We start from the raw sequence: 25082 nt of genomic DNA, 5'->3' as shown, positions 1-25082 counted from the left end.
AAAAACAGCTATGGCAGAAAATACATACACGCACACACACAAATGAGGCAGCATAGTTTAGTGAATAAAAAGCTGTCCGGTACCTCCTCTGACATATACTGACCAAGAGACTCTAGGCAAGTCACTTAACCTCCCAGTGCTCTGAGATCAACTTGTCTAAGACTAACACTCACAGAAGATGCCAGCTTGCCTGAGGAGACGGGCTTTCTTTGCCTGGGAATTCCTGACATCAGTGAAATCCAAGGTTCAGTCCTTATCCCTTATCTGTGTGCATACACATATTTGTGTGCATAGATACACATGTATGCATGAGCGCCCACAAACACACACACTCTCAAGTTCACATATGCATTTAGTGACAGAAGTAGGGCTACTGTTTCTAATAATTGGAGCTTTTCAAAAATGAAACAGGCTGCCCCAAGAGGTAGTGAGCATCCTGTTCCTAAAAGTATTCCAGAAGAAGCTTGGCCACCATCTGTCAGGGTCAAGATTTAACAACAATGAAAAATAATGCCTCATTACTTCTTTTCCTAATTTGTTTTTTCCTAAATGGAGACCAGAAGGAATCTCACCAGGGGAACACCTGCAGGAGAGGAGATGGGGAGGAAAGAAAGTTCAATGATGTATTGTCCAAACATGCGGGACAGGTGGGCAGAGCTATCTTTGGACGCACAGGAAGTGTTCGGTGTTTGCCTCTCTGCTTGAAACGCTTCCACGGTCTTACCCGTGCCCATTTACTTCAGCGGGCCACATGTATTCCAAAGCCAACAAGGTCAGAGTTTGCCTTTCCCTGGGAATGACGGAATGTTGACCTCCGACCCTCTAGCCCCTCCCAATTCTCTCAGTCCCCTTGCTCTGCCTTTGCCACTCACATGTCATTGACTCTCCTCTCAATTCTGATGCTGCCCTCCATCCTTGCACTGTGACTGTTCCAGCCTTGGGAACCTCCTCCCATCATCTGCCTCCTGGCTCCTCCTAGATCCTCCCTAGGACTATGAATAATCGATGTACAACCCTTTGTAGAGTTTAAAGTAGGGTTCTAGTAATTAGCCAACAAGAGCTCATTAAGCACCCACTGTGTGCCACGCACAGGGCACTGGAGATACAAAGACAAAAATGCCACCGTCCCTGCCCTCGAGGAGCTTCCATTCCATTGCCATTGCAGCTTACCGCTGCACAACCCAACCGCCATCTCCTGATTATTTTGCAATGAAATAAAGTGGCTCTAAAGTAGCCACACTGGGAAACAATCAAAGGGCAATCGGTAAACATGAAAGGCTGACTCAAGTCCACGTTCACACCAGTCCAGCTGGTGCTTCTTTCCATAGTTTTCCCATATGGAGCCGCCAAGTGCTCATGACTAGACGACCTGTTAATTACAAAGGCTTAAGGTCCCATGGCCTCCAGCCCTGAAGGCAACTACAGATGAGACTCCAAACTGGGGGAAGGAGAGGAGGGGCGGGAGTGTGTGGGAGGGAAAGGCAGCAACTGCTGACACCTCTAAGAGATAAAAACAGTTTGATTCCACACAATAATGCCCCCTCCCTTCCAGAAGACATCCTTCCTTAATTCACAGTAACAACAATCCACAGAGCAGATAACATCCCCCAGTGGCCACCTCCGCCCTCAAACAGAACTCCAGTACTGCATCCTCCCTTGATGTTGTGGGTACCGTGGAAAGAATCTCTGACCCTCTGCCCACACTGCTTCCCTGCCTCCATTTTTCCCACCCAAACACATGGTTTTCATTATCATTCCTAAGATCTAACTCAGCATTCGCACTGATGCAGGAAGCCCACAGAGGTAGGGGGGAGGTAAACAGCTGGGCTGGTCCCCCTGCTCCGTTCTCCTCTCCAGGAAAATATGTAATCACGTCCTAATGCCACTTAGCCCATCAATCTTCATTCACTGGCCATTACCGGTCCCCTCCAGCCCCTCTAAAGTAAAGTCTGACACAGCTCAGAGCCAAATGCTTTCCTCTCTTTAATGGAGGAGAAAAAGAAAGGTTCTCTTCTGAACCAACAACCTAAAGGCTGAAGGTGAGCAGGAACCAGACAGAGCTCCCACCTCTCTTTGATATGGCCTACACATGCCAAGGGCAGACCTTCCACACCAAGAGGGAAGTGGTAAGGAGCAGTGAGTAGCATGACGGTTGTGGTCACAACCAAGGCTGGGCCTACATGAGAAGTGGGAAACGTACTCCAGGCTTTAGGAATAGGTGAGGAAAGGGAAGATAAGGGATTAGAACAGGGATAGGGACTGGACCCATGATTTTTGTTGAACTCCCTCCACCAAGCAGCAACTTCTAGTCTTGGAGAACTGCCCAGGACTTACAGAGGCTAACTGACTTGTCCAGGGTCACAGAGCCATAGTGTGTCAGAAGCAGGGCTTGAATCCAGGTTTTCCAGGCTCTATCCATTAAGCCACACTGCCTCTCAAGAGAAATAAAAGCAAGACAAGAAAGATGACTTGGTTCCATGTCGTTGTGGGTTTCCTTATCAAAATAATGACCTAAGAAGAAAAGGTGGAAAGGGTTAAAAGAAAAGATAATGACAGATTCTACTCTTGAAAGCAATTGACTTTGGACCCTTTGGAGGTAAAGCAGCAGAGCCTCAGAGCTGGACAGACCTCAGACTAGCCCCTCTCCTCCAGCCTGTACTAATATGAGCCTCTCCTGGGCCAAAGCCTGTTCCATCCAGCCTTTGTTTATGGCCTGCAGTGTGGGGCAACTCAGTACCACGAGCCCTTAAAACCCTTCTCATTTCCTGAACCCAAAGGCCAGCAAGTCCAACACCAACAACCATTCTGAGCCACAGTGTCCATCACAACCACTGAGGCAGATGCATCTCTCTTTAAAGAGGTTGGGGGAAGGGGATTTCTGACACCCTGGCAACCACCATCCACGAGGAATTACTCATAAATGTACACAAAGCAAGAGAAGCTGGATCTGACACACAAAGAAAATGCAGTGTCTCAGGCACGTTCTCAAAGGGGGAAAAAAATCCATTGGCTACTCCAATAACTCATTAAGACCAAAAAGAAAGTGTGTTGCCTGTTAGAACATGCAAAACCCCAAAACCTCTGTGACCTGGTGGTTAATCTAAAACCAGATCTTTCGTTTCCCATTATTTCTCAATTAAGTCACCTCATGGGAAACCCTTAAATGATTTCAGGAACTAGAGATCCATGCCCCCTGCTTGGATGCCCCTTAGCCCCTCCCCATTTCCAGCTCCCTTTCATGTGATAGCTTTGCCCTCTTACAATGTGAACACCTTGATGGTACAGACTGTCTTTTTGCTTGTACTCATATCCCCAGGGCTTACGTAGTTGGTGCCTAATAAATGCTTCTTGCCTTGTCTTGCCTGACCCAAGTTCTTCAGCCACACTCAGTATCCACTGTCCACACTATTGTCATAGCCTTTTAACTGGTCTCCCTGTGGCATCCTCCACTCAGCTGCCAAGCTGCTAATGCAGAGGAGTGTATGGGTCCCTCTCCAGCTCTATAAACTCCAGTGGCTCTGCATTCCCTTTTGGATTGAATATAAAGTCTAGGTTTGACTTTTAAAGCCTTTTCTAGTCCCCTCCTGTTTGCTCCTCTTGTTACACATTCCTCCCCACTCTGCACTCTGGTCTTGCCAAGCTGCTCTGACCCTCACGCCTTTCCTATATATATCCCTCCAACCCCCATCCCTGTGACTTTGCATGGGGGTTGTCCCCCATACCTGGATTGCATTCTTCTCACTTCTGCTTTTTAGACTCCTTGGCTTTCTTCAAAACTCAATTCAAACATCACCTTCTACATAAAGCTTTTCCTGATTTCCCCCACCCCACCATCTCCATTTTTATTATCAAGAACACAGAGAGATGTGTTCTCTCTCATATCATCACTTATCCAAGGCTACCCAGCAAGTGAAAAGGAGACTCCTTCCCTAGGAGACCTAACGCACCTCTTCGCTGAAATGAAATGCCGCTAGGTGTGTTGGAATGGACAAAAAATTGACTATGACAAAGCCTCATCATGACACAACTTATTACAGTGATTAGGGTGGAGTGAAGATCAAATCCTAGTCCTTGAAACATAATTCCATGTGATAAAAAGCCTCATAAAAAAAAGAGAATTGACTGCATCTTAACAGACAGGAAATGATGGCTTACTGACTTTCCAAGTGAATTGTCTATGTATGGTCAGGCCAGTGAATTATTAGAGGAAAGATCAAAATCAAAATGAGAACAAGGAATAAAAATGAGACCAAAATACGATATGCAATTAAAACCACTTCAATCTGGTCTGTTTGAATGAGTTGTTGATGTTGGCAAGTGGGAAGTGCATCAAAGAACAGACATCAAAACACGCTCATGTCATTTCCTTAGACGTCTAACCAGCACAAATCAATCATACGACAAGGAGGCCAGAAAAACCAACCTTAGCCAACCATCTCAACTATCTAATTGCCAAGCAAAGAGATATAGCAGCAAAAGGCAATGCCAGTTCAGAATATGTACTCATTCACAAAATCTTGCAGAAGAAGACAGAGGAAGATTATGAGTAGCACCTCATAAACAGAAAGAAGGAGCAGAGCAGGAAAACTTAGCAAGAGACACAATTAAGATATCATTCTGAGATCATCTGAAGATGAAATTGACAGAAGGACAATGGATAGATTAGGAAGGAAAATAATTTATCAGCATTACTTTAAAGTCTACTTTCTGACAGTAAAGTAACCACATTGGGACAAAATATCCCACAGTCCCCAGCGTGCTGTATGAGGAAGTTAGAGAAGGCATGAAAGAAAACCAAACTCAGAAGAGCAACTAGATCAGACCCAATATACCCAAGGGAGTCCCGCACAAGAGGCACCCCAATTCTGGGGGCATTGAGGAAGGATGCTGAATGCTTGGAGAAAGAGTAGCTGGTACTACTACTGAAAAAGACAAAGGAGAAAATTTCATTGACCACTGACTCGTAGGCCTACTTTCCTGTCATAGAGGATGGATGATCCAGAACCTAACAGAACAGAGAGTCCTCACGATAGATGGCGAGCTCCTCCAAATTCTCCTTTTTGCATGTGACATTGTACCAATTACACCAAGCCTCCCAAATGAGATCACTTTGGGAGGGAAGAAGATTTCTTTGATGCTAAACCATTAAAGCATCGATAAGATCCATAATCACCCTAAGAGAAGCAGTGTGTCAAAGTAAATGGAGAGCTAGCCTTGACATTAGGAAGACCTGGGTTCGAGAGCTCCTTCTGATGCATATTGACCAGCTGATCCTGGGCCAGTTACTTAATTTCTCCTGCCAGCTCTTTAGGATGGTAAACACCAGACAAGATGCAGGACTGAATTAGGAGGGAGGGTTCCTCACCAGGAGCAACCCTCCCCCCAGGGACACCACAGATCCAGGCCCCCCCAAAAAATCACTCTGAAGAGTTTGGCTCAATTATTCACACAAGAGGGGCAGTTAGGTGGCACAGTGGATACAGCACTGGCCCTGAAGTCAGGAGGCCCTGAGTTCAAATCCGGCCTCAGACTAAACACTTGATACTTACTAGCTGTGTGACCCTGGGCAAGTCACTTAACCTCAACTGCCTAAAAACAAAACAAAAAATTATTCACACAAGAAAAACTACGTGGATAAAGAAACCCTACTATACATACAATACATGCCATTGGAAGGAGAGTCCATAGAGCTGGTCTACCAGTACATGTATATCCTGGATAGTCACTGGGGATGAACAATGAGCTAGGCCCAAATTTTAATAGAGCAGGCTGGGTCACATTTGGAAAGTTTCCAGGTGTCCCCTGAAAGGTCGGCCCACCTTTTAATACCAGTATTCTTCCAATGGAGAATTCAAAATTCAAGAAGCATTTATTAGGCCCTGTTATGTGCGGAAACTATACAAGGAAATACAGATACAAAAACATTAACCGAAAAAGTCCCTGGCCTCAAAGAGCTTACGTTCTAATTTCAGAAGGAGTTTTGCTCAGGGATTGTGGAATCTATCGCTAAAATAATCCTTGAAGAATTAAACTCGAGGGACCCAAAGAAGAAAGGAGAGATGAACAGAGGGCATAAATAGACTACACCATGACACCAATGAAGAATGAACTGTATGTCAGAAGATGCACTAAAGATTTCAAAGAGATACGTGACTCTATAGTTCACTGTCTTTTCCCCAAACCTCCCTCTCCAATGACAAACTTGCCAATTACAAGAAAAAGAAACATATTATAAACTTAAATATTAAAATTTAAATACAAAATACGAAAAGAAAAAATAAACATGTCATGTGCACAGCTGAATGTAAGAGAAGATTCAAAATACATAGCAATAAATTTCCATTTTAAGAAAGCCTATGCAACCCAATTATTTTCAAGGGCACCACTGACCTCCCAATCATTAAGATTGTAACCTCAAGGTCACCTTCTCCTCTTCCCTTTCATGCAACCCATGGAGCCAATAAGTTGTCAAATCTTGTTCTGCTTCCAGAAAAAGTCTTGTCTCTAATATACCTGCCCTTCTCTCTACCTATACAACCCCTAACCAAGGCCTCATCACCTCTCCCCAGACTACTGCAATAGCCTCCATTGGATGGCCTCGATGAAGTCTCTCCCTCACCCATCCTTCGCGCAGCTGCCAGAGAGCTCATCCTACAGCATAGTTCCTCCTCCATGTCAATAACCCTCAATGCCTTCCTATTACCATTAGGATCAAATACAGTATAAATAGCCCTCCTGGTGTTTGGAGGTCTTCACAGCCTGACCCCACCCAACCATCACAGTCTCCTCTGCCTAGCTATAGTTCAGCCATACTGGCCTCCTTGCCAATGGTAGGCTCCACCTCCCATCTCTGGGACTTTGCACCCACAGTCTTCCACACATGGAAACTCTCCTTCCTCACCTCAGCTTCTGGAATCCCTGGCTTCCTTCAAGACTCAGCTCCAATGCAACCTTCTGCAGAGGCCTTTCCTAGTCTCCCCTCCCTGGTCATCTTCATTTTTCTCTCTATTTATATTTTATGTGTCTATTTCTCCACCGGGGCAGGGGAAGGGATGGTTTCCTCATGAGAATAGAAACTCCTCAAAGAGAAAGATTGTTTTTGCTTTGTCTTTGCGCATCTGAGCTTAACACAGATATTACCTCAAATGAATACAGAGCTTAATAAATGCTTCTTGACTGATTGACCAGAAAAAGAAGTGGGCTGCTCCCATAGGAAGACTTAGGGAGAACAAATGAACTGTCTGTGTGCTCCATGGGTACCTGTGGATATACCCACAAGAGACATAAAGTCTCTACCACCTCTCTGCATCTCCCCCTCTGCCTATGAAGGCTTTAAGGAAGATTCAAGACAAGGGTCACACACAGCATGAGCTAGCACACAATGCCCCAACAATCATATCAACGATATTATAGTTTTATCAAAGTGAAAAAAATCAATAGATCAAGTGACATGAATTTATTAAGTGCCTACTTTGTGCCAGGCACTGGAGATACAAAGACAAGACAGAAGAAATCTTCCCCCCTCAAGGAGCTTATACTCGATTGGGGGAGACAACAAATACATGTATAGGCATGTGGAAAACATATGCAAGAGAAGTGTAAGGTGATTTGGGAGAAGAAGCCTGACCCACTGGCTTCCATCCATCTAGATTATATATCCTGCTATATCTGGAAGGAAACTATCAGGGAGAAAGGAGCGATGAAACATAAACGAACAAATTGCCTGTCACAGCCTGCCTCTTATCATCATCTGCTGACCAGATGGTGTTAAGTAAACTCAAATTCTTCTATTTATCTTACCAGACATTTCTATGAAGTTGAGTGAAGAGTCCCCATGGGAAAAAATCCTCTGCTCCAAGGCTCTGGAGGCCGCACAGACCTTTTAAAGTGCCTCAAGCTAAAGCAAGCCCCAAAGCCCTTCATGCTGGCTCCGCTGGGAAGCCCAGACAGTTTGGGATAACCTCCACCCTCGAGGCCTGCAACCTCTCTCCCAAGAGCCAACAGCCCCAACAGCTGTTGCCCACAGCTGGATAAACCATAAGCCACCAAGGTCACAGCTGGTCCACATCCCTGATACCTAGCCAGTCAGATAATATCATTATTTCCTTATTCCCTAAACTCTAGCCCTCCACTGGAATCCAGAAAAATCTGGGTAGGAAAACCACTTCTCATGCCCCAAATATGTGGCATCTTAAGCAGTGGTTAATGTGGATATCAATTCTCAAGCTACGCATGTTTTTCTAGGCTGTGCCTCTCTTGTGGATTTCACAGAGCATCTTCAGCAAGGCACGGGGAAAAGGCGATGGATTTTTTGAATTTTAATCCTGCCACTCACTCCCTGTGGGACCTCACACACGAGGCCTTCTCCTCTTTGGACCGGTCTCCTCATCTACAGAATAAGGGGCTGGACACATGGCCTCTGCGGTCCTTTTGAGTGCCAAGTCCACGCTGCTCTGGTCCTCAGTGCTAATAGCACAGCACATATCTGAGCACACGTGTTACCCTTGTCTCCTGAAGCCGACATCATGGTGGGGTTCATGATATTGGAATGAGGCTGGTTGGTTTGTTTTTGAGAGAGAGAGAGAGAGAGAGAGAGAGAGAGAGAGAGAGAGAGAGAGAGAGAGAGAGAGAGAGAGAGAGAGAGAGAGAGAGAGAGAGAGAGAGAGAGAGATCAAGAAGACAATTTGAAAGAAATATTCATGAAAAAGACAGTGGTTCAAGCTCGCCTTTTTCAGCATGGATTGCATTGTGGGTTTGTTTGTTTTCTTAAATAAATCCTTATTTTTCTTTGTTTTGGTCAATTTTAAAAGTTTCATGATGAAATTAGGGATTTGATTCAATAAAAATCACCAAGTGCCTGACAAGCATGATGCACTCTACAGGTACTGAGAACGCAAAGGCAAAAGTAGAATGTCCCTGCCCTCAAGGGGCTTACATTCCACTGGGAGAAAGCGATGGGCCCAAAGACATGAAAATACAAAGTACACATAGCTACAAAGTCACGTTAGCAGGAGGATTCTAACAGGTGGGAGAATCACCAAAGACTTCTCATAGAAAGGCCGCATTTGCTCTGAGCTTTGAAGGAAGCTGGGGATTCTAATCATCAGAAATGAGGAGGCAGAGTATTCCACACAGGGCAGCAGTCCATGCAAAGGCAGAGATGAAAGGCGGAAAGTTGTGTGTGAGCAAGAATAAATGGACTGCTTTGGCTGGAACGCAGAGTCCAAGGGGCTGGGCAGGCGCCAGTATTGTGCAACAAATCGGGAAGGCCAGCTGGGGACAGATTGTGAAGGTCTCTGAACGCCAAACAAAGGATTTTGTACTTGATCCTGGAGGGAGTAGGGAGCTACAGCAGTTTGTTGAATGGGAGCGACAAAGTCGGACCTGTGCTTTAAGAAGGTCACTTTGATGGCTGAAGCAGGCAGACCCATCAGCAGCTGCTGCAATCGTCCAAGCGTGTGGTGACAAGGGTCTGCACTGGAGTGAGGGCAGTGCCAGAGGAGAGAAGGGGACACACATGAGAAATGCTGCAAAGGTAACGCCGACATGATGTGGCAGCGTAAGAGGGAGTGTGGGGTTCAGAACGACGCCAAAACCCGTGAGACGTCAACAGTAATTGGGAAGGCAGGAGGACGGGAGAGTTCGGTGGGAAAGACAATGGATCCATTTTGGACAGACTGAGCTTCAAATGCCCAGGAGACATCCAGTTGGGGATGTCCAACAGGCAGGAGGAGATACAAGACCAGAGGTCAGCAGAGGGGTTAGGGCTAGTTAAGTGGAACCATCAATCTATGGAAGCTGATGAGATCATCGAGTAGACCTGTATAGAGGGAGAAGAGAAGCCGGGACAGAGCCCTAGGAGACAAGGGTGGTTAACAGGCCTTGCCTAGAAAAAGATTCAGAGAAAGAGAGGGAAGGAGGAGCAGTCAGAGAGGAAGGAGGAGTACCAGGAGAAAACTTAGAGAAGACAGAGGGTGATCGGCAGCGTCAACAGCTTCAGAGGACAAGAGGGATGAGGATTGTGAAAGAACCACTGGCTCAGTGACTGAGAGACCCTCGGTAACCTTGGAGAGAGCAGGTTCAACTGAAGGATGATCTTGGCAGCCAGATTATGGAGAGAAGAAAAGAGTGAGAGGGAAGGAAGGTATAGATCATAGACAGCCTTCTCAAGGAGTTTTAACATAAGAGGGAGAGAGAGACAGAGACAGAGACAGAGACAGAGAGACAGAGAGACAGAGACAGAGAGACAGAGACAGAGAGGAGAGATGATGGCCACTGGGGCGAGGGGAAGGAAAAAGTGACTCTGTGGTTGCAGACAGGGTGCCAGGAAGACCCTAGACAGAAAGAGGGAAAGCAGGAAGAGGTGTAGGTCTGGGGGAAAGACACCCAGTTCTGTTTGGGCCAGGTTGAGTTGGAGATGTCTCCAGGTCCTCCAGCCGATGGACGCCCATTGAGCTGCGTCCTCACGAACTCCAGGCTTCACCATTTATAAATTATCTGTACTCTCCCCTTCCTGAAGTCACTTCCTATTTATTGATCACCACACAGATTCTCCTCGTGCAGAATGTAAGTCCATTGAAGGCAGGCACCGTCTCACTTTCCTCTTTGTATAGGCATGACAGATGCTTAGAATGCTAGTTTGGAGCCACAAAGACCGTGGTCCAAATTCCACCTCAGACTCCTACAGGGTCAGACGCCGACTCAGCTTCCCGTCTGTAAAATGAGGTGGCTGAACTTTGTAACCTCCGACGTCCCTTCCACTTCAAGACCTATGATTCCCCAGGCTGAGCGCTGTAAAAATGCCCACTGAATGCACCTTCATAGACATTGTCTCATCAGGTCCTCGCAACAGTCACATGAGGTAGGCAGGGCAGCTACTATTATCCCCATTTTATAGATGAAAACACTGAGACTAAAGAGTGCTACCTGAAGTCACACTGTCTGGAGATAATGGAACCAGGCCTAGAATGCAAATCTTCCAATGGCAAGGCCCTGCTTTTCCAGGGCCCACACACGCTAACCTTCTGGCAAAGGGTCTCCTAGTACATCAGCTTGCAATGACCCATATCTTCAACAGTCCTGAGCTCTCATTTGTGCCTCACGTTTGCAGCATCTGCTCATGCCTAGACTAACACCACCACTGCCTCCAGGTATCCAACCACAGGCTGGGCCCCTCACTCCCAGGCTTATGGCAAAGTGCATTTAATAAACAATTACAAGAGAAGAAAAACATTTTAAGACTCATACAGAGAGGGTGGGAAGGCCAAAAAATGCACTTTTAAAATAAACAGAAAGTAACTGAGGAGGATAAAAAATACAGTCACAACCAAACGTAACTATTTTGGAGTTTGGGGATCAATATGGGAAGGCAGCGATACCAAGCAAAGCAACAGGTGTAAGCTGAACCAGCATCCTTGTGGCCCAGCAACCTGACAGCCTCTGCCTGGGTCTCTTCTCCAAGAAGATCCTTGGAGGGGAAAGGATGGAGAGGCCCTCCAATGAATGAGGGCAAGACCCTTCCTGGATATCTGGCTGCCTGGTTCTCAAAGAACCAAGAAGAGAGAATATTTCAGAGAACGGTCAAACATGATGTTGAGGTTTTAAGCTGTGTCCTCCCCAAAGGACTTCTGCAACAAGTCAGAGTGAACGAATCAGCCACAAGTCCAGACGAATTTCCCTGGTAATCTCATTCTACCTGCGGAGGGAAAGAGAAGCCCCCGCCGACAGCCAGGATGCAAGAAGGATGTCTCGGACTGACCTTCACATGGGCTTGATAGTGTTCACACTTCTCCTCCATGTAGGAGAGCTGCATCTTCTCAGAGACCTGCCCCATCGTTTCTCCGAAAGACACAAAGTACACCCGAGGCTGCTGGCCCTTCTCCTTTTTGGTCACATCCGCCGTCAAGATGTAATTCAAGCCTGTCGATAGACAGAAAAAGGATAAATGTAACACGGTCTTCTACCGACCCAGTGGGGAAAGGCCAGATGCAGTGAATCTTTGACTGGTGTCATGTACAGAGGAAAACTCAAGATGCTTCAATCAGACAATGTTATGACCCACCTGGGACAAGGAATTCCTAACTGAGAACGTGATAGTCAGGTGGAAATTAAAATCAGACATCTCTAGGGGATACGTCTCTAAGTGAAGATGACCGTTTCTTCCAAGTCTTCACTCTAAATTCCATACTTATCCTCCATTTGTGAAGAAACCAGATTAATTACAGACCATAGGACCATGTGTACTTAGGACCACAGGCTTAGAATTAGATGGAAACTTAGAGGTTCTCTAGCCCAATCTCTTCATTTTACAGAAGGGGGAAACGAGGCCCAGAGAAGCTGACCAAGGTCACACAGTTAATACATGTCAGAGGAAGTAGCCAAACCCAAGTCTTCTGATTCCCATTTCAGATCTATTCCCACTGCCTATGTTGCCTCAGCTGTTCTGGTAATATGTATTCTCACAACCGATATCATCATATTACAGCCCATGCATCAACTTCCTCTCTCTGAAAGGACACCACAAGATAACTAGATGTGCGCCATGCATCACTAGCCTTCACAGATGTGACCCGATTAGAAATGTTTGGACAGTCTTGCCTTTGACCTATGCCCTATATGCTGATTCCTGACGACAACCACAAAAAGGCATCACTTAACACTGAGATTGGAAACCAAGGCTGAAAAAGCTTCAGTGACTTGGGGAAATCCAAGAGAAGTATAAAACTCATTATTACTTCCCAAAAAAATTTCCTCTTCCAAACCTCCTCATTTTGGTTGAGGACACTGCCACCATCCTCCCAGTCAGCCAAAGCTCAGTCATCCATGACTCTTCCCTGCCCTCCTCTCCATATTCTACCAGGTGAGATGTCTTGCTGATTCCATTGCCACAATGTGCCTCCTGGGCCCCCTTCTTTCCATTCATCCATCATCATTTCTCCCCTGAATTACTTCACTGGCCTCAAAATCATCCTCCCTTCTCCAGTCTCCCCCTCTCCCTGACAAACTTATTTTCCCAAAAGGCTGAAATCTGCTCAAGAAGCTTCTACAGCTTCCTGTCAAGTCTAGGACAAAATGCCAACTCTTCAGCCGGGCATTAGAAGCCCTCCACACCTTTATCTGGCTCCCATCTACCTCTCCAGCCTTCTGTCAGATTACATCTTCTTTACGCTTGGGACTCTCAGGTGTTCTCTGCATAGGACCTTTCACCTACCATCTCGGCGCCTACGCGCCTTCCATGTCTAGAATGCCACTTAGAATCCCACGCATAGCACGGGTGGGATTTCTTGTCGTTCAGTCGTTTCAATCGTGTCTGACTCTTCCTGACACCGTCTGGAGTTTTCTTGGCAAAGAGACTGGAGTCGTTTGAGAGAAGAACGGATTTGAACCCTAGTCCTCTGTCTCTAAATCAGGCATTCTTTCCACTGCCCCCACCCGCCTCTTGGGTCTCAACACTTATACCAACCCATACAAGATGTGCCATTACTTAAATCCACCTTTCAACTACATCAAGGGAGAGTGTCTAATTTATTCTTTAAAATTTCATTTCTGTCTTTGTAGCCCTAGTGCTTTGCAGACAATAGGTACTTAATAAATGCTCATTAAGCACAGGAACACAGAGACAAATCAGCAGAAGAAGGAAAACAATTAGAGAAATGGCTATGACAAAATGATTGGAAAGAGAGAATAAAACAATCCTATCCTAGCGCTGAGAAATCCAACCACGCTTGGCCCCAGGGAAGAGACATGGGAAGGCACCTCCACCCGCTTCTTTGCAGAGTGAGAGCCCATGAGTGTGGAACATTGCACATAAAATGCCAGACTTCTTTGATTTGCTGGTTAGTTTTGCTGAGCTTTTTTTTCCCCCTTTTTTATTCTTTGTAATAAGGAACTGCTTGTTGGAGGGGGGGAGGGGAGGAGGAAGGAAGGGTACAGTGGGAAATGCAGATGATGTAAAAACAATGTAGTTTTACTTCTTAGAAAATGCTTTTTGAATTGAATTAAAAAGAAGTCAAAGCTTGTTGACCTGTAATAACACAGAAAGGGTGATTGTCCTCCCAGGACCTCCAATGCCATCCCAATCACCCCCAAAAGCTATTTCTATCCACAAAAATCACATTGACTTCATGAAGCAGCTATGGAGAGCCCTGGTGACTACTTCCAAAGCACTCCCTTCCTTACTCCCTTCCATTCTTTCCATCTTCCAGTCTCTACTAGCTCTGCTTCTGGCCAAGCCACAGGAAGGGGAGACTCTGGGTCCCCCAGCAGACACTCTGTGATCCTGTCACTGATGCTGACAATGCTTTAGCACAAAGCTCCCACCAGAGCCACAGTTCTTTTAAAGGGCTACAAGTGGGGTGAGATTGATGCTCCACCATCATGAGAAGCAGGCCCCCTGCCAATTCCCGAACTCAGGAATTCCCATAAGTAATGTGGCATGACATGCTTATAAAATTAAAAACAAGTCAAGCTCCTCCTCCAAGGACAAATGTCCTTAGGACCACATACTTAGAACTGGAAGGGCTCATCTTACAGCTGAGGAAATAAAGGCTCCACATGGGAAGTGACTTGCCCAAGGTCATACAGAGATAAAAGATAGATTCTAGGTCCCCAGATGCCATATACCACGCTCTTTCCACTGCTCCATCCTGCCTCATGACTGTACCTTTCACTTCCACTCTTAGAGAAGATGCTAATAAAGAAAACATGACTTGTTCTGTAATGTAAAGGACACTTGAGTGACAAGACAGCTGCCATGTTGTGCCTTAGACCCCACACATGCTATGAAGAAAGATTCTGCCAGTCACTTCTTGGCATTCCTGGGGGACGGGTTGGATTAGACAGCCATTATCATACCCCCCCCAGCCTGGTCACCCAGCCTTTGCCTAAAGACTTCCAACGAGGAGGAACTCCCAAGGAAGCCTCTGCTCTGGGCCAGCCTCAGTCTCCAGGAAGGATTTCCCTCATCTTAAGCTTCAATTGGCCTCTTGAAACTGCCCCTATTGTTCCTAGCGCTTCCTGCCTGGAAAACAGAAGTGATCCAACCCTCTTCTAGGTGACAATCTTTCAAATACTTGAGTCTCCTCTTCTCCAGGCTAAATGTTACCAGTTCTTTCAAGTGTCCTCATGTGCATGGACCCCAGGCCCCTCAACCATCCTGGCTGCCATCCCCTGGACAGTCTCCACTTCACCAACGCATTTCCTAAACTCTGGTTCCAAGACCCAGACGCGGCACTCCCAAAGTGATCTGACCGGGGCAGAGGACAAAGGTTTTCTTTGCCTTCTTCTTCCAAGAAGCACAACCTAGTAACGGCTGCCATATCACGGGGAGTTTGAAGGCCACTCCTTTCTCCGTTGAACTGCCAACCACGCCTCCCTCCTCTTGGGCTTAGGAAGTTGATTTTTTGGACCCAACTGCAATACTTTACATTTTGTTGTTGTTACTGAGTCACGTTCGACTCTTCATGATCCTATTCGGGGCTTTTCTTAGCAGAGATACTAGAGCAGTTTACCATTTTTTTCTCTTATTTTACAGATGAGGAAACTGAGATAAACAGGGTGAAGTGACTCACCCGGGGTCACACAGCTAGTAAGTGTCTGAGGCCAGATTTGAACTGTTAGATGAGTCTTCCTGACCCAGGCCCAGTACTCTACCCACTGCACCACGCAGCTGCCTCACTACCACCACTACTACCACTACTACTACTACTACTACTACTACTACTACTACTACTACTACCACTACTACTACTACTACTACTACTACTACTACTACTACCACCACCACCACTACCACTACTATTATTATTATCCTTTTCTAACATAAGATGAACAGACTGGGCCCAACCAAACATGAAGATTATCTCACTCGCTGAAAATCCCTAGGTGAGAAGGAACACAAGATCACAAATCTGGGCTATGTTTTGCAGGGCCCTGCCCTCACTAGGGCAGACCACACACATGCCCCCAACCAGCCTCTCCCTAGAATCTTCATTAACGCTAACAGAGCCGATTCCATCAGCAGACATTGAAGAAGAAGAAGTCCAGGTGACTGCCCTGGTTTTTAATAACATCAAAGCAATCAGTCCTGGAAAGGAAGGGACCCAAAGGGACCTCAGTGGCTGCCCCAGGGAACATTTCTTCTCTGGCTAATGGATTTTCTGGGCCCCCTCTGGGATTCTGGTCATTCACCACCGAGACTGGCAGACACCCAGATGAGAGCTCCAGGGAGGTCAAGCAGCCGCCTCTGTGCACTGACCTCAAGGAACACCGGAGCTTCAAAAGGGGGTCCCCAGAGAGCTGAGCAATTGTGCTAATACTGTAATGAAGGGCTAAAAGGAATATATTCCCCAGGGGGTATTCCATCACAAACATAACACTAACCCAATGACCTAGGAATGATCAAGGCCAACTGGTCTCGGACCCAGGCCCACACGGATCGAATGGGATCACGTCTGTAAAGAGCTTTGCCAACCTTAAATCACTATTGAAACATCAGCTCCAGACCCACCGATAAGCACAGCATAAGACCATGTGGATTTTTCCTGTTTCTGCTAATGACAAACTTATGTAGATGGACGGTGCCCAGAAGACAGCTAAAAAGTGACTCCTGAGGCCCACACAGGATTGTCGTTTGGGGGGTTTCTGTGCTGGTTTTTTATCACGTCCAATCTATTTACACAAATGATTTCCTTCAGGGACAAAAGCAATGACAAAGGACATAAAGAAAGATCTCAAAGTTCCCCTACCAAGGTCCCAAGGATGGCTACAGAGCTGGGCTTTCAGTCGAGGAGAGCTGGGTTGGAATCCCATTTCCTATACTGAGTGACCTTGGGTAAATCATTTAATCTGAGACTCAGTTTACTCATCTGTAAAAAGAAGGATTGCTCTAAGCTCTTTTCTAGGGCATATGATCCTATGAAAGGCGCCTGAAGCTTCTGGGGGCTCTGTATCACTACTGCTGCATCTTCCCAGCCTCCTTCCAGACTCCACTCCACCCTCTGCAGACCCTTGCCAGTCCCTGCTGTGCACCCCCTCACCAGATGCAAGTTGTGCTACTTCCTACCTACTTTGTAGGTCTCTTGTGAATCACAGAGTGAAAGATTTAAAGGTCATGTCCAAACTCCTCACTTTACAGATGAGGAAACTGAGGCAAAGAAAAGTCAAGTGATCTGCCCAGGGTCACCCAGCTAATAAGCGTCTGAGGCAGGATTTGAACCCAGATCTTCTTGACTCCAAGTCCACTGCCCTAACCTCTGTGCCACACATGCTATCTCCCTCCCTCATTAGAGCGTAAGCTTCTTGAGGGCAGGGATTGTTTCCACACTTTCCCCAGGATTTAGCACAGTGTCTGGCACACAGTAAGCACTTAATAAATGCTCACTGACTGAATGATGACAGGGTTCAGGTCCATTAGCTCTGTTGAGGAAGCTCCAATTAATTCTACTGAACTTTGTAGGAAAGGAGCAGGACCTGGGACATCTGCTGTAGCACTAGGAGATAGCTGGGCTCTGAGCAAGAGGGGCAGGCAGTTTTAACCTCTCTCTGCCTCAATGCCCTCATCTGCAAAATGGGGGCAATAAGAGCACCTTCCTCCCAGGGTTCGTGTAGGGATAAATTAAAGCACTTTAACATTAGCTGTTATGACAATAATTGTTATTGTTCTTCTACTGGAGGCAATGGGGAGCCCCTGAAGGTTTTTGGATCAGAGGAGTGGCCTCAAGGTGATTTTACCAGCTCTGTGGAGGCTGAATCATAGAGGGAAGGAGAACACGTAGGCAGCTATTGCAGCTTTCCAATGAGGGAAATACAGGTGGGGGCTTGTGCATTTCTAAGCACTACAAGCAGGTCACTGCTGGCACCCACATCTCCGGGGAAGGGGGAGCAGTGACCTCCAATCAGAGCCTTTGCTAGAAGAATCATGACAGTGGATGGCGGGGAATCACCCCAGAAGGTGCTGGCTGACTCCGAGTCAACACTCTCTTCTCTTCCCCCGCCCCCCCTGTGTGTGTGTCTCTCTCTGTGTCTCTCCTCTCTGTGTCTGTGTAAGTTTGTGTGTGTGTGTCTTCTCTCTGTGTCTCTGTGTGTGTGCATGTGTGTGTGTGTGTGTCTCTCTCTCCCTCTCTGTGTCTGTGTGTGTGTGATTCTCTGTGTGTGTGTGTGTCTCTGTGTGTGTGTGATCTCTCTCTCTCTCTCTCTCTCTCTCTCTCTCTCTCTCTGTGTCTCTGTGTCTCTCCTCTCTGTGTCTGTGTAAGTTTGTGTGTGTGTCTCCTCTCTGTGTCTCCGTGTGTGCGCATGTGTGTGTGTGTGTGTCTCCCCTCTGTGTGTGTGTGTGATTTTCTCTCTCTCTCTGTGTCTCTCTCTGTATCTCTCCTCTCTGTGTCTGTGTAAGTTTGTGTGTGTGTGTCTCCTCTCTGTGTCTCTGTGTGTGTGCACGTGTGTGTGTGTGTCTCTCTCTCCCTCTCTGTGTCTCTGTGTGTGTGTGTGTGATTCTCTCTCTCTCTCTGTGTGTGTCTCTGTGTGTGTGTGATTCTTTCTCTCTCTCTCTCTCTCTCTCTCTCTCTCTCTCTCTCTCTCTCTCTCTCTGTGTGTGTGTGTGTGTCTCTGTGTCTCTCCTCTCTGTGTCTGTGTAAGTTTGTGTGTGTGTCTCCTCTCTGTGTCTCCATGTGTGCGCACGTGTGTGTGTGTGTGTCTCTCTCTCCCTCTGTGTGTGTGTGTGATTTTCTCTCTCTCTCTGTGTCTCTCTCTGTGTCTGTCCTCTCTGTGTCTGTGTAAGTTTGTGTGTGTGTGTCTCCTCTTGTGTCTTTATGTGTGTGCATGTGTGTGTGTGTCTCTCTCTCCCTCTGTGTGTGTGTGTGTGATTTTCTCTCTCTCTCTCTGTGTCTCTCTCTGTGTCTCTCCTCTCTGTGTCTGTGTAAGTTTGTGTGTGTGTGTGTCTCCTCTCTGTGTCTCTATGTGTGTGCACGTGTGTGTGTGTGTCTCTCTCTCCTCTGTGTGTGTGTGTGATTTTCTCTCTCTCTCTCTCTGTGTCTCTCTCTGTGTCTCTCCTCTCTGTGTCTGTGTACGTTTGTGTGTGTGTGTCTCCTCTCTGTGTCTCTATGTGTGTGCACGTGTGTGTGTGTGTCTCTCTCTCCCTCTGTGTGTGTGATTTCTCTCTCTCTCTCTCTCTCTCTCTCCCTCTCTGTCTCTCTTCTCTGTGTCTGTCTCTCTCTCCTCCCCCCCCTCCTCTCTTCCCCCCCCTCACTCTCTCTTGGACATTAGCCCATCTCAGCCCCATCTGGGCAGCCTTCCCATTATTCCTAGCCACAAAAGCTAAAAGGAAATTCAGTAGCCACCGAGGCTCTCAGCTGCAGTGGGGCATATAATGCATGCAAGCATATCTGCAGTCAAACCCTCAAGGTTCACGGATGTCGCAGATAAACGTCTGGTCAGTCTCCAGCCGCTCTGAGGCTTCTCTGCCAGTAGTACCGCGGCTCCCCATGGGCTTGGAGTCCATCCAGGTGGCCCCCTTCAGCCCCAGAGAGGAGCCTCTAAGCAAAGCCACCCCTGACCCTCGAGGACAGCAGGCCCCTCTGGTTCTCATTAGGCCATGTTTCCCCCCAGCACAGGCCCCCATCTTCCAGCTTTCCCCAAGCAGTCCCCGTCCAGAGTCAATGACGTCAAGGGGGTGAAAAGCTCAGACAGCCATGAGTCAGGGATTTTTCCCCTCCCTCTAGGTCCCAGCTGCCTCCAGAAGGTCCCAAAGCAGGGGCTGGGCCAGCAGGCAGCCAGCTGCCTTGGAACATTTCATATTCTCATCCCTCCCAGTGAGTTTTGATTCATTCCCATCCACTGACTGAGATTTCCACTACAGGATTACATCACACTTCCAGGGATGCTAGTCCGACAAAGAATTTCCCAGGAACAAACTCTTAGAAGTACTCTTTGTGGGGAGAAAAGAGGAATGGATTAAGACAGAGCATGAGTGGAAGAAAAAGTCCAGTGAAGTCCAGAAAGAAAAATCAACTGACCACCACACCTCCTAGCTCAAGAGGAGACAGATCAAACATCCCTCTGGTACCTGCTCCCTGGGAGACGTCAGGCAAATCACTTCTGGGGGGCCTCAGTTTCCTCATCTGTAAATGAGATGGTCTTCATGGTCCCTTCCCGCTCTCAAACCATGATGCAGTAAACCCTAAGACTCAGCAGCTAGGCTGTATGACGGAGACAACGTGGGACTCAGAGGTAAGCAAACTTGATTCTGAACCCTGCCTCTGACACATCAGTAGCTGCGCGACCCTGGACGAATCCCGTCACCTCTCAGCCTCAGTTTTTTCATCAGAGCTGCCTCGTGGAGCTATCGTGAAGATCTAATGAAATGACATGTGAAAGCATTTTGCAGACCTTGAAGTGACATGCAAATTGTAGCTATTATTACTATTCTGACTCAAAAGTCGAGCCACTGTGCGTGCGTAACTGACCGGTAAACTGAACATACCTGGAAGGAAAGCTGGGCTGACCAGTCCCTCCAGCTAACGTTGGACATCAAGCTGCTGCTTGCATGAACATCAAAGGGGCCTGGGGAACACTCTCTGAAACTGCTTTTCATAGCAAATACATACACTCACACACACATTCTCACACACATAGTCATGAGGCAAAAAGAAGAAACTGAAGCTTAATTCCTGATTTGGCTAACAGCTCCCACAAATCTCACCCTCCTGAGTGTCCACTTCCCTGTCTGGGGGCCACAGCCCCTTCCCCACAGCCCGGTTTTGGTATCTGTTTATCTACCCGGGAGCCATGGTGACCATGAGGATCTCGTGACTTCCTTCGTTCAATTCAGGCTTCCCAGTCTCAGGTCTGAAATTCTGCAAGTGTGTCTAGGCTGCCACGCTCAATGAGAAGGCCTCCAGCTGCCAACTATCCACCCTTGAAAGGGGGAGTCCCCACTACAACATGCCCATATGACAAGTGGCCAGCCAACTTCTCATGAAGAAAGGACAAGGAGTCTTATAACCTGCAATTTCTGAAATCATTTTTTTTATATTTTGATGACCATATTTCAATATAATCCATCTTCCTTCATAATCCTAGGTGTGTCACTGCATGCATTCTGAGAAAGGGAGCACAGACTTCATCAGCCTGCCCAAGGACTCCAGAGCACAACAAAGGTGAAGAATACCTAGTTTAGGGTCTCAATGATCAGGGGATGGAGGTGACCACTGTCGAGGGGTAGCTAGGATCAGGACCCTCCAAGTGCAAAGCTAACTTCCACAGAGGCGGGATGTCATACTATAGCCATGTCATATCATCCTGGACTCTGGAATCAGGAAAACCAGGGTTCCAATCCCACTTCTGACACTAGCGGTGCGACCGTGGACAAATCATTTAATTGTCCAAGCCTCAGTCTGCTTATCTATAAAATGGGCATCTCAATACCTATAGCCCCAACCTCACAGGGCTGCTATGAGACTCAAATAAGGTAGCTAAAAACTCTAACAAATGGCAGTTATCTTTTTTATTTTAAGCCTAGGCCTGTGAGTATAACTCTCTAAGACAGTGGTCATTATTACCATGATGACCTACGTGCCTAAGAGAAAATAAGCCATCTGTGCTCCCAAGTTAAGTCAAACATGTAAGTGCCTATTATGTACCAGGCACTGCAGAGTACTGGGGGTAGCCCCTGCCTTCAAGCAAACTTACAATCTAGCGAGGGAGAGAGCAGGCGAACCACCACGTACAAACCAGATACAGACAGGCTAAACTAGAGGCAATCTCAGGAAAAGTACTAGAAATAGAGGGGATCAGGAAAGCAGCCAAGTCCCAGCCAGCACACCTTGGGTAAATGCTGAAAGAGCATGGCCCCCAAACATGTCCTCAGGGGCCCTGAGGGATCAGGGGCCCTTCCAGGGTGAGGACCAGAGCAAAGACCAGGAGAGCAGTGACCACATCTCTCTCTAGAAGAGACCGCATCACCTCAGCAACATCTAAAACTTCCAAACTCCCAGAATTAGCTTGGAAAATAGCAGTGCAAGGAAGAGCTTTTGCAATGGAGAGGAAAATGGCGGAGGATATGGCAGACCTCTGGAGAAAACTAGATGGGAACAGAAAACAGAATACCTTTTTCTCAGCTTTGCATGGCACCTTCACAAAAACTGACTTGTGTATTAGGACATTAAAAACCTCAAAACCAAATTCAGAAAAGCAGAAATATTAGAGCCATTTTTTAATAGGTATTTGGAGGGGTTTGGGGGAGAGCTCAAGCAAGTCACTGCTTTTTCTCCCAAGAAGCAGAAATATTAAATGCACCCTGTTCATACCATAATGCAACAAAAATTACATCCAATAAAGGGCTGTTGAAGCATAGATTTTAAATCAATTGGAAACTAAATAATCTAATCCTAAAGAATGAATGGGTCAAAGAACAAGTCACGGAAACAATGAATAACTTCACAAGAGAATGACAATAATCAGACCACATACCAAAATTTGTGGAATACAGCCAAAGAAATAGGGGAAAATGTATATCTCTAAACTCAGACAATAATAAAAGAGAAAAAGAGCAGATCAATGAATCAGGCATACCACTCAAAAAAACTAGAAAAGAACAAATTTAAAATCCCCAATTAAAGAGCAAAATGGAAATCCTGAAAATCAAAGGAAAATTAATTTTTAAAAAAGTTTAAAAACCATTGAACTAATCAATAAAACTAAGAGCCAGTTTTATGGGAAAAAATAATAAAATAGATAAACCATTGGTTAATTTGATTCCAAACAATAAAGAAAACCAAATTGCCAGTATCAAAAATGAAATGAATAAATGCACCGCCAATGAAAATGAAATTAAAGCAATTATTACGAGCTAATTTGCCTAATTATATGCCAGTAAAACTGACCATCTAAGTGAAAGGGATGGATATTTACAACAATATAAATTGCTCAGATTAACAGAAGAAGAAACAGAATACTTAAATAACCCTATCTTAGAAAAAGAAATGGAACAATCCACCAATGAGCTCCCTAAGGAAAAATCTCCAGGACAAGTGAATTCTACCAAATATTTAGTTTTAAATTCAGTCCCAACACTGGATAAGCTATTTGAAAAAATAGGTAAAGAAGTCCTACCAAATTCATTTTATGACAAAAAAAAAAGATATGGTTCTGATATCTAAACCAGGGAGAGCAAAAAACAAAGAAATATAACTACAGATCAATTTCCTTGGTGAATATTAATGCAAAAAATTCTAAATAAAATGCTAGCAAGGAGATCACAGCAACGTATTACAAGTACCATACACTATGACCAGCTGGGATTCACACCAGGAATGCAGGGCCGGTTCAATATTAGGAAAACTATCAGCATAATTGACCATATCAATAAGAAAAGCAGCAAAAATCATATGATCATCTCAATAGATGTAGAAAAAGCTTTTGACAAAATTACAACACCCATTTCCCTTAAAAACGCTAGAAAGCAAAGGAATAAATGGAGTCTTTCTTAAGATGATAAGTAGTATCTATCTAAAACCATCAGCAAGCATTATCTATGATGGAGATAAACTAGAAGCCTCCCTAATGACATCAGGGGTGAAGCAAGGATGTCCATTATCATCACTATTATTCAACATTGTATTAGAAATTCTAGGTACATCAGTAAGTCAAGATAAAGAAACTGAAGGCATTAGAATAGGCAATGAGGAAACAAAACTATCTCTCTTTGCAGAAGATATGATGGTAGACTTAGAGAACCCTAGAGAATCAGCTAAAAAACTAGCTGAAATAATTAACAACTTCAGCATAGTTGTAGGATATAAAATAAACCCACATAAATCATCAGCATTTCCACATACTACCAACAAAACCCAGGAGCAAGAGATAGAAAGAGAAATTCCATTTAAAATAAATGCAAACAACCTAAAACACTTGGGAGTCTACCTGCCAAGACAAACCCAGGGACTATGTTAAACACAATTACAAAACACTTTTCACACAAATAAAGACAAATCTAAACTGGAGAAATAATATCAGTTGCTCATGGGTAGGCTGAGACAATATCATAAAAGTGACAATCCTACCCAGGTTGATTTACTTATTTGGTGCCTTACCAGACTATCAGAGAATGATTTTGTATAGCAAGGGAAAACAGAAGCAAAATTCACTGAGAAGAACAGAAGATCAAAAATATCAAGGGAATTAATGAAAAAATATGAAGGAAGGTAGCCTAGCAGTTCCACTCTACAAAGCACTAATCAAAATCATCTGGTACTGGCTAAGAAACAGAGTGATGGAGCAGTAAGTGCTTAATAAATGCTTATTTTTGAATCAAATTTCCTGTCAGTGGTCAAAGGAGTCTGGCCAGAATCCACAACAGGCACCCTTTTCTACAGAAGTCCCTTCTACCCTACAAGGTTTTAACGTACTAGCCAGCCCAGTACAGTAGCTCATAAATGGATCCCCATCGGCCCCTCTGATGGAGATGCCAAGATACCCAAATCGCAGCTAGAGGGATAGAGAACCACACCATCAGAGACATCAACCCCCAGAGTCATCCTTCTACAGGTAGGGAGACAGCCCTTCATGACTTCACGGCTTCTCAAAAAGGCATCCAATGAGAACCACGCCACGAGTGCTGGGCAGCTCATCTCAGCCAATCTCCTGCTTCCCAAGTACCTCAGGGAAATAAAGGTGGGACATGCAGTGCCTGGCAATGCTGGAAATCACACTCCCTCCCAGACTCCCACAGACTGTTCCAAGCAGACACAACTGCTCTGACTAGAAGTATCTGTCTGGAACTTTCACTAGTGCCAAGAACCAAGTGACTACCCCAGAAATAGGTTGCAGGTTCCACCCGGCACTTGGTGGGAAAAGACAAAGGCAGATTAAGCCCCTCATCTCCCAGGGCTGAAAAAACGATGAAGAGTTTCCTTTGGGCCAAACTGCTCACATGCATTAAAAGATGAATTCTACGGTCCACAAGAGGCAGGGGAGTTAAGAGGAGAGGAGGTCCTACTTCTGACACATATAAATCCCTCCTCCTGCCCCCAGGCAACTTCCTAAGACTCCAACTTAGTGATGAGTGATCAATCCACATCAGCAGAGAGACT

The 25082-nt window shown here is 45.8% G+C and overlaps 1 protein-coding gene across 1 annotated transcript in view; it reads right to left on the bottom strand.

The window, feature by feature from the left end:
* The window catches only part of ITGA9 (integrin subunit alpha 9), a 354182-nt gene that overhangs the window by 235885 nt on the left and 93215 nt on the right, over nucleotides 1-25082 (bottom strand). The window contains exon 15 of the mRNA XM_020979532.2: nucleotides 11759-11919. Within this exon, the coding sequence (XP_020835191.1) occupies nucleotides 11759-11919 (161 nt within the window). The remainder of the gene's footprint in view (nucleotides 1-11758; nucleotides 11920-25082) is intronic.

Source organism: Phascolarctos cinereus, unplaced genomic scaffold, assembly GCF_003287225.1.
Source record: "Phascolarctos cinereus isolate Bilbo 61053 unplaced genomic scaffold, phaCin_HiC Scaffold_4;HRSCAF=312, whole genome shotgun sequence".
NCBI lineage: Eukaryota > Metazoa > Chordata > Mammalia > Diprotodontia > Phascolarctidae > Phascolarctos > Phascolarctos cinereus.
Note: the sequence above shows the minus strand (reverse complement) of the source record. Positions and strands in the feature narration are given on the sequence as shown.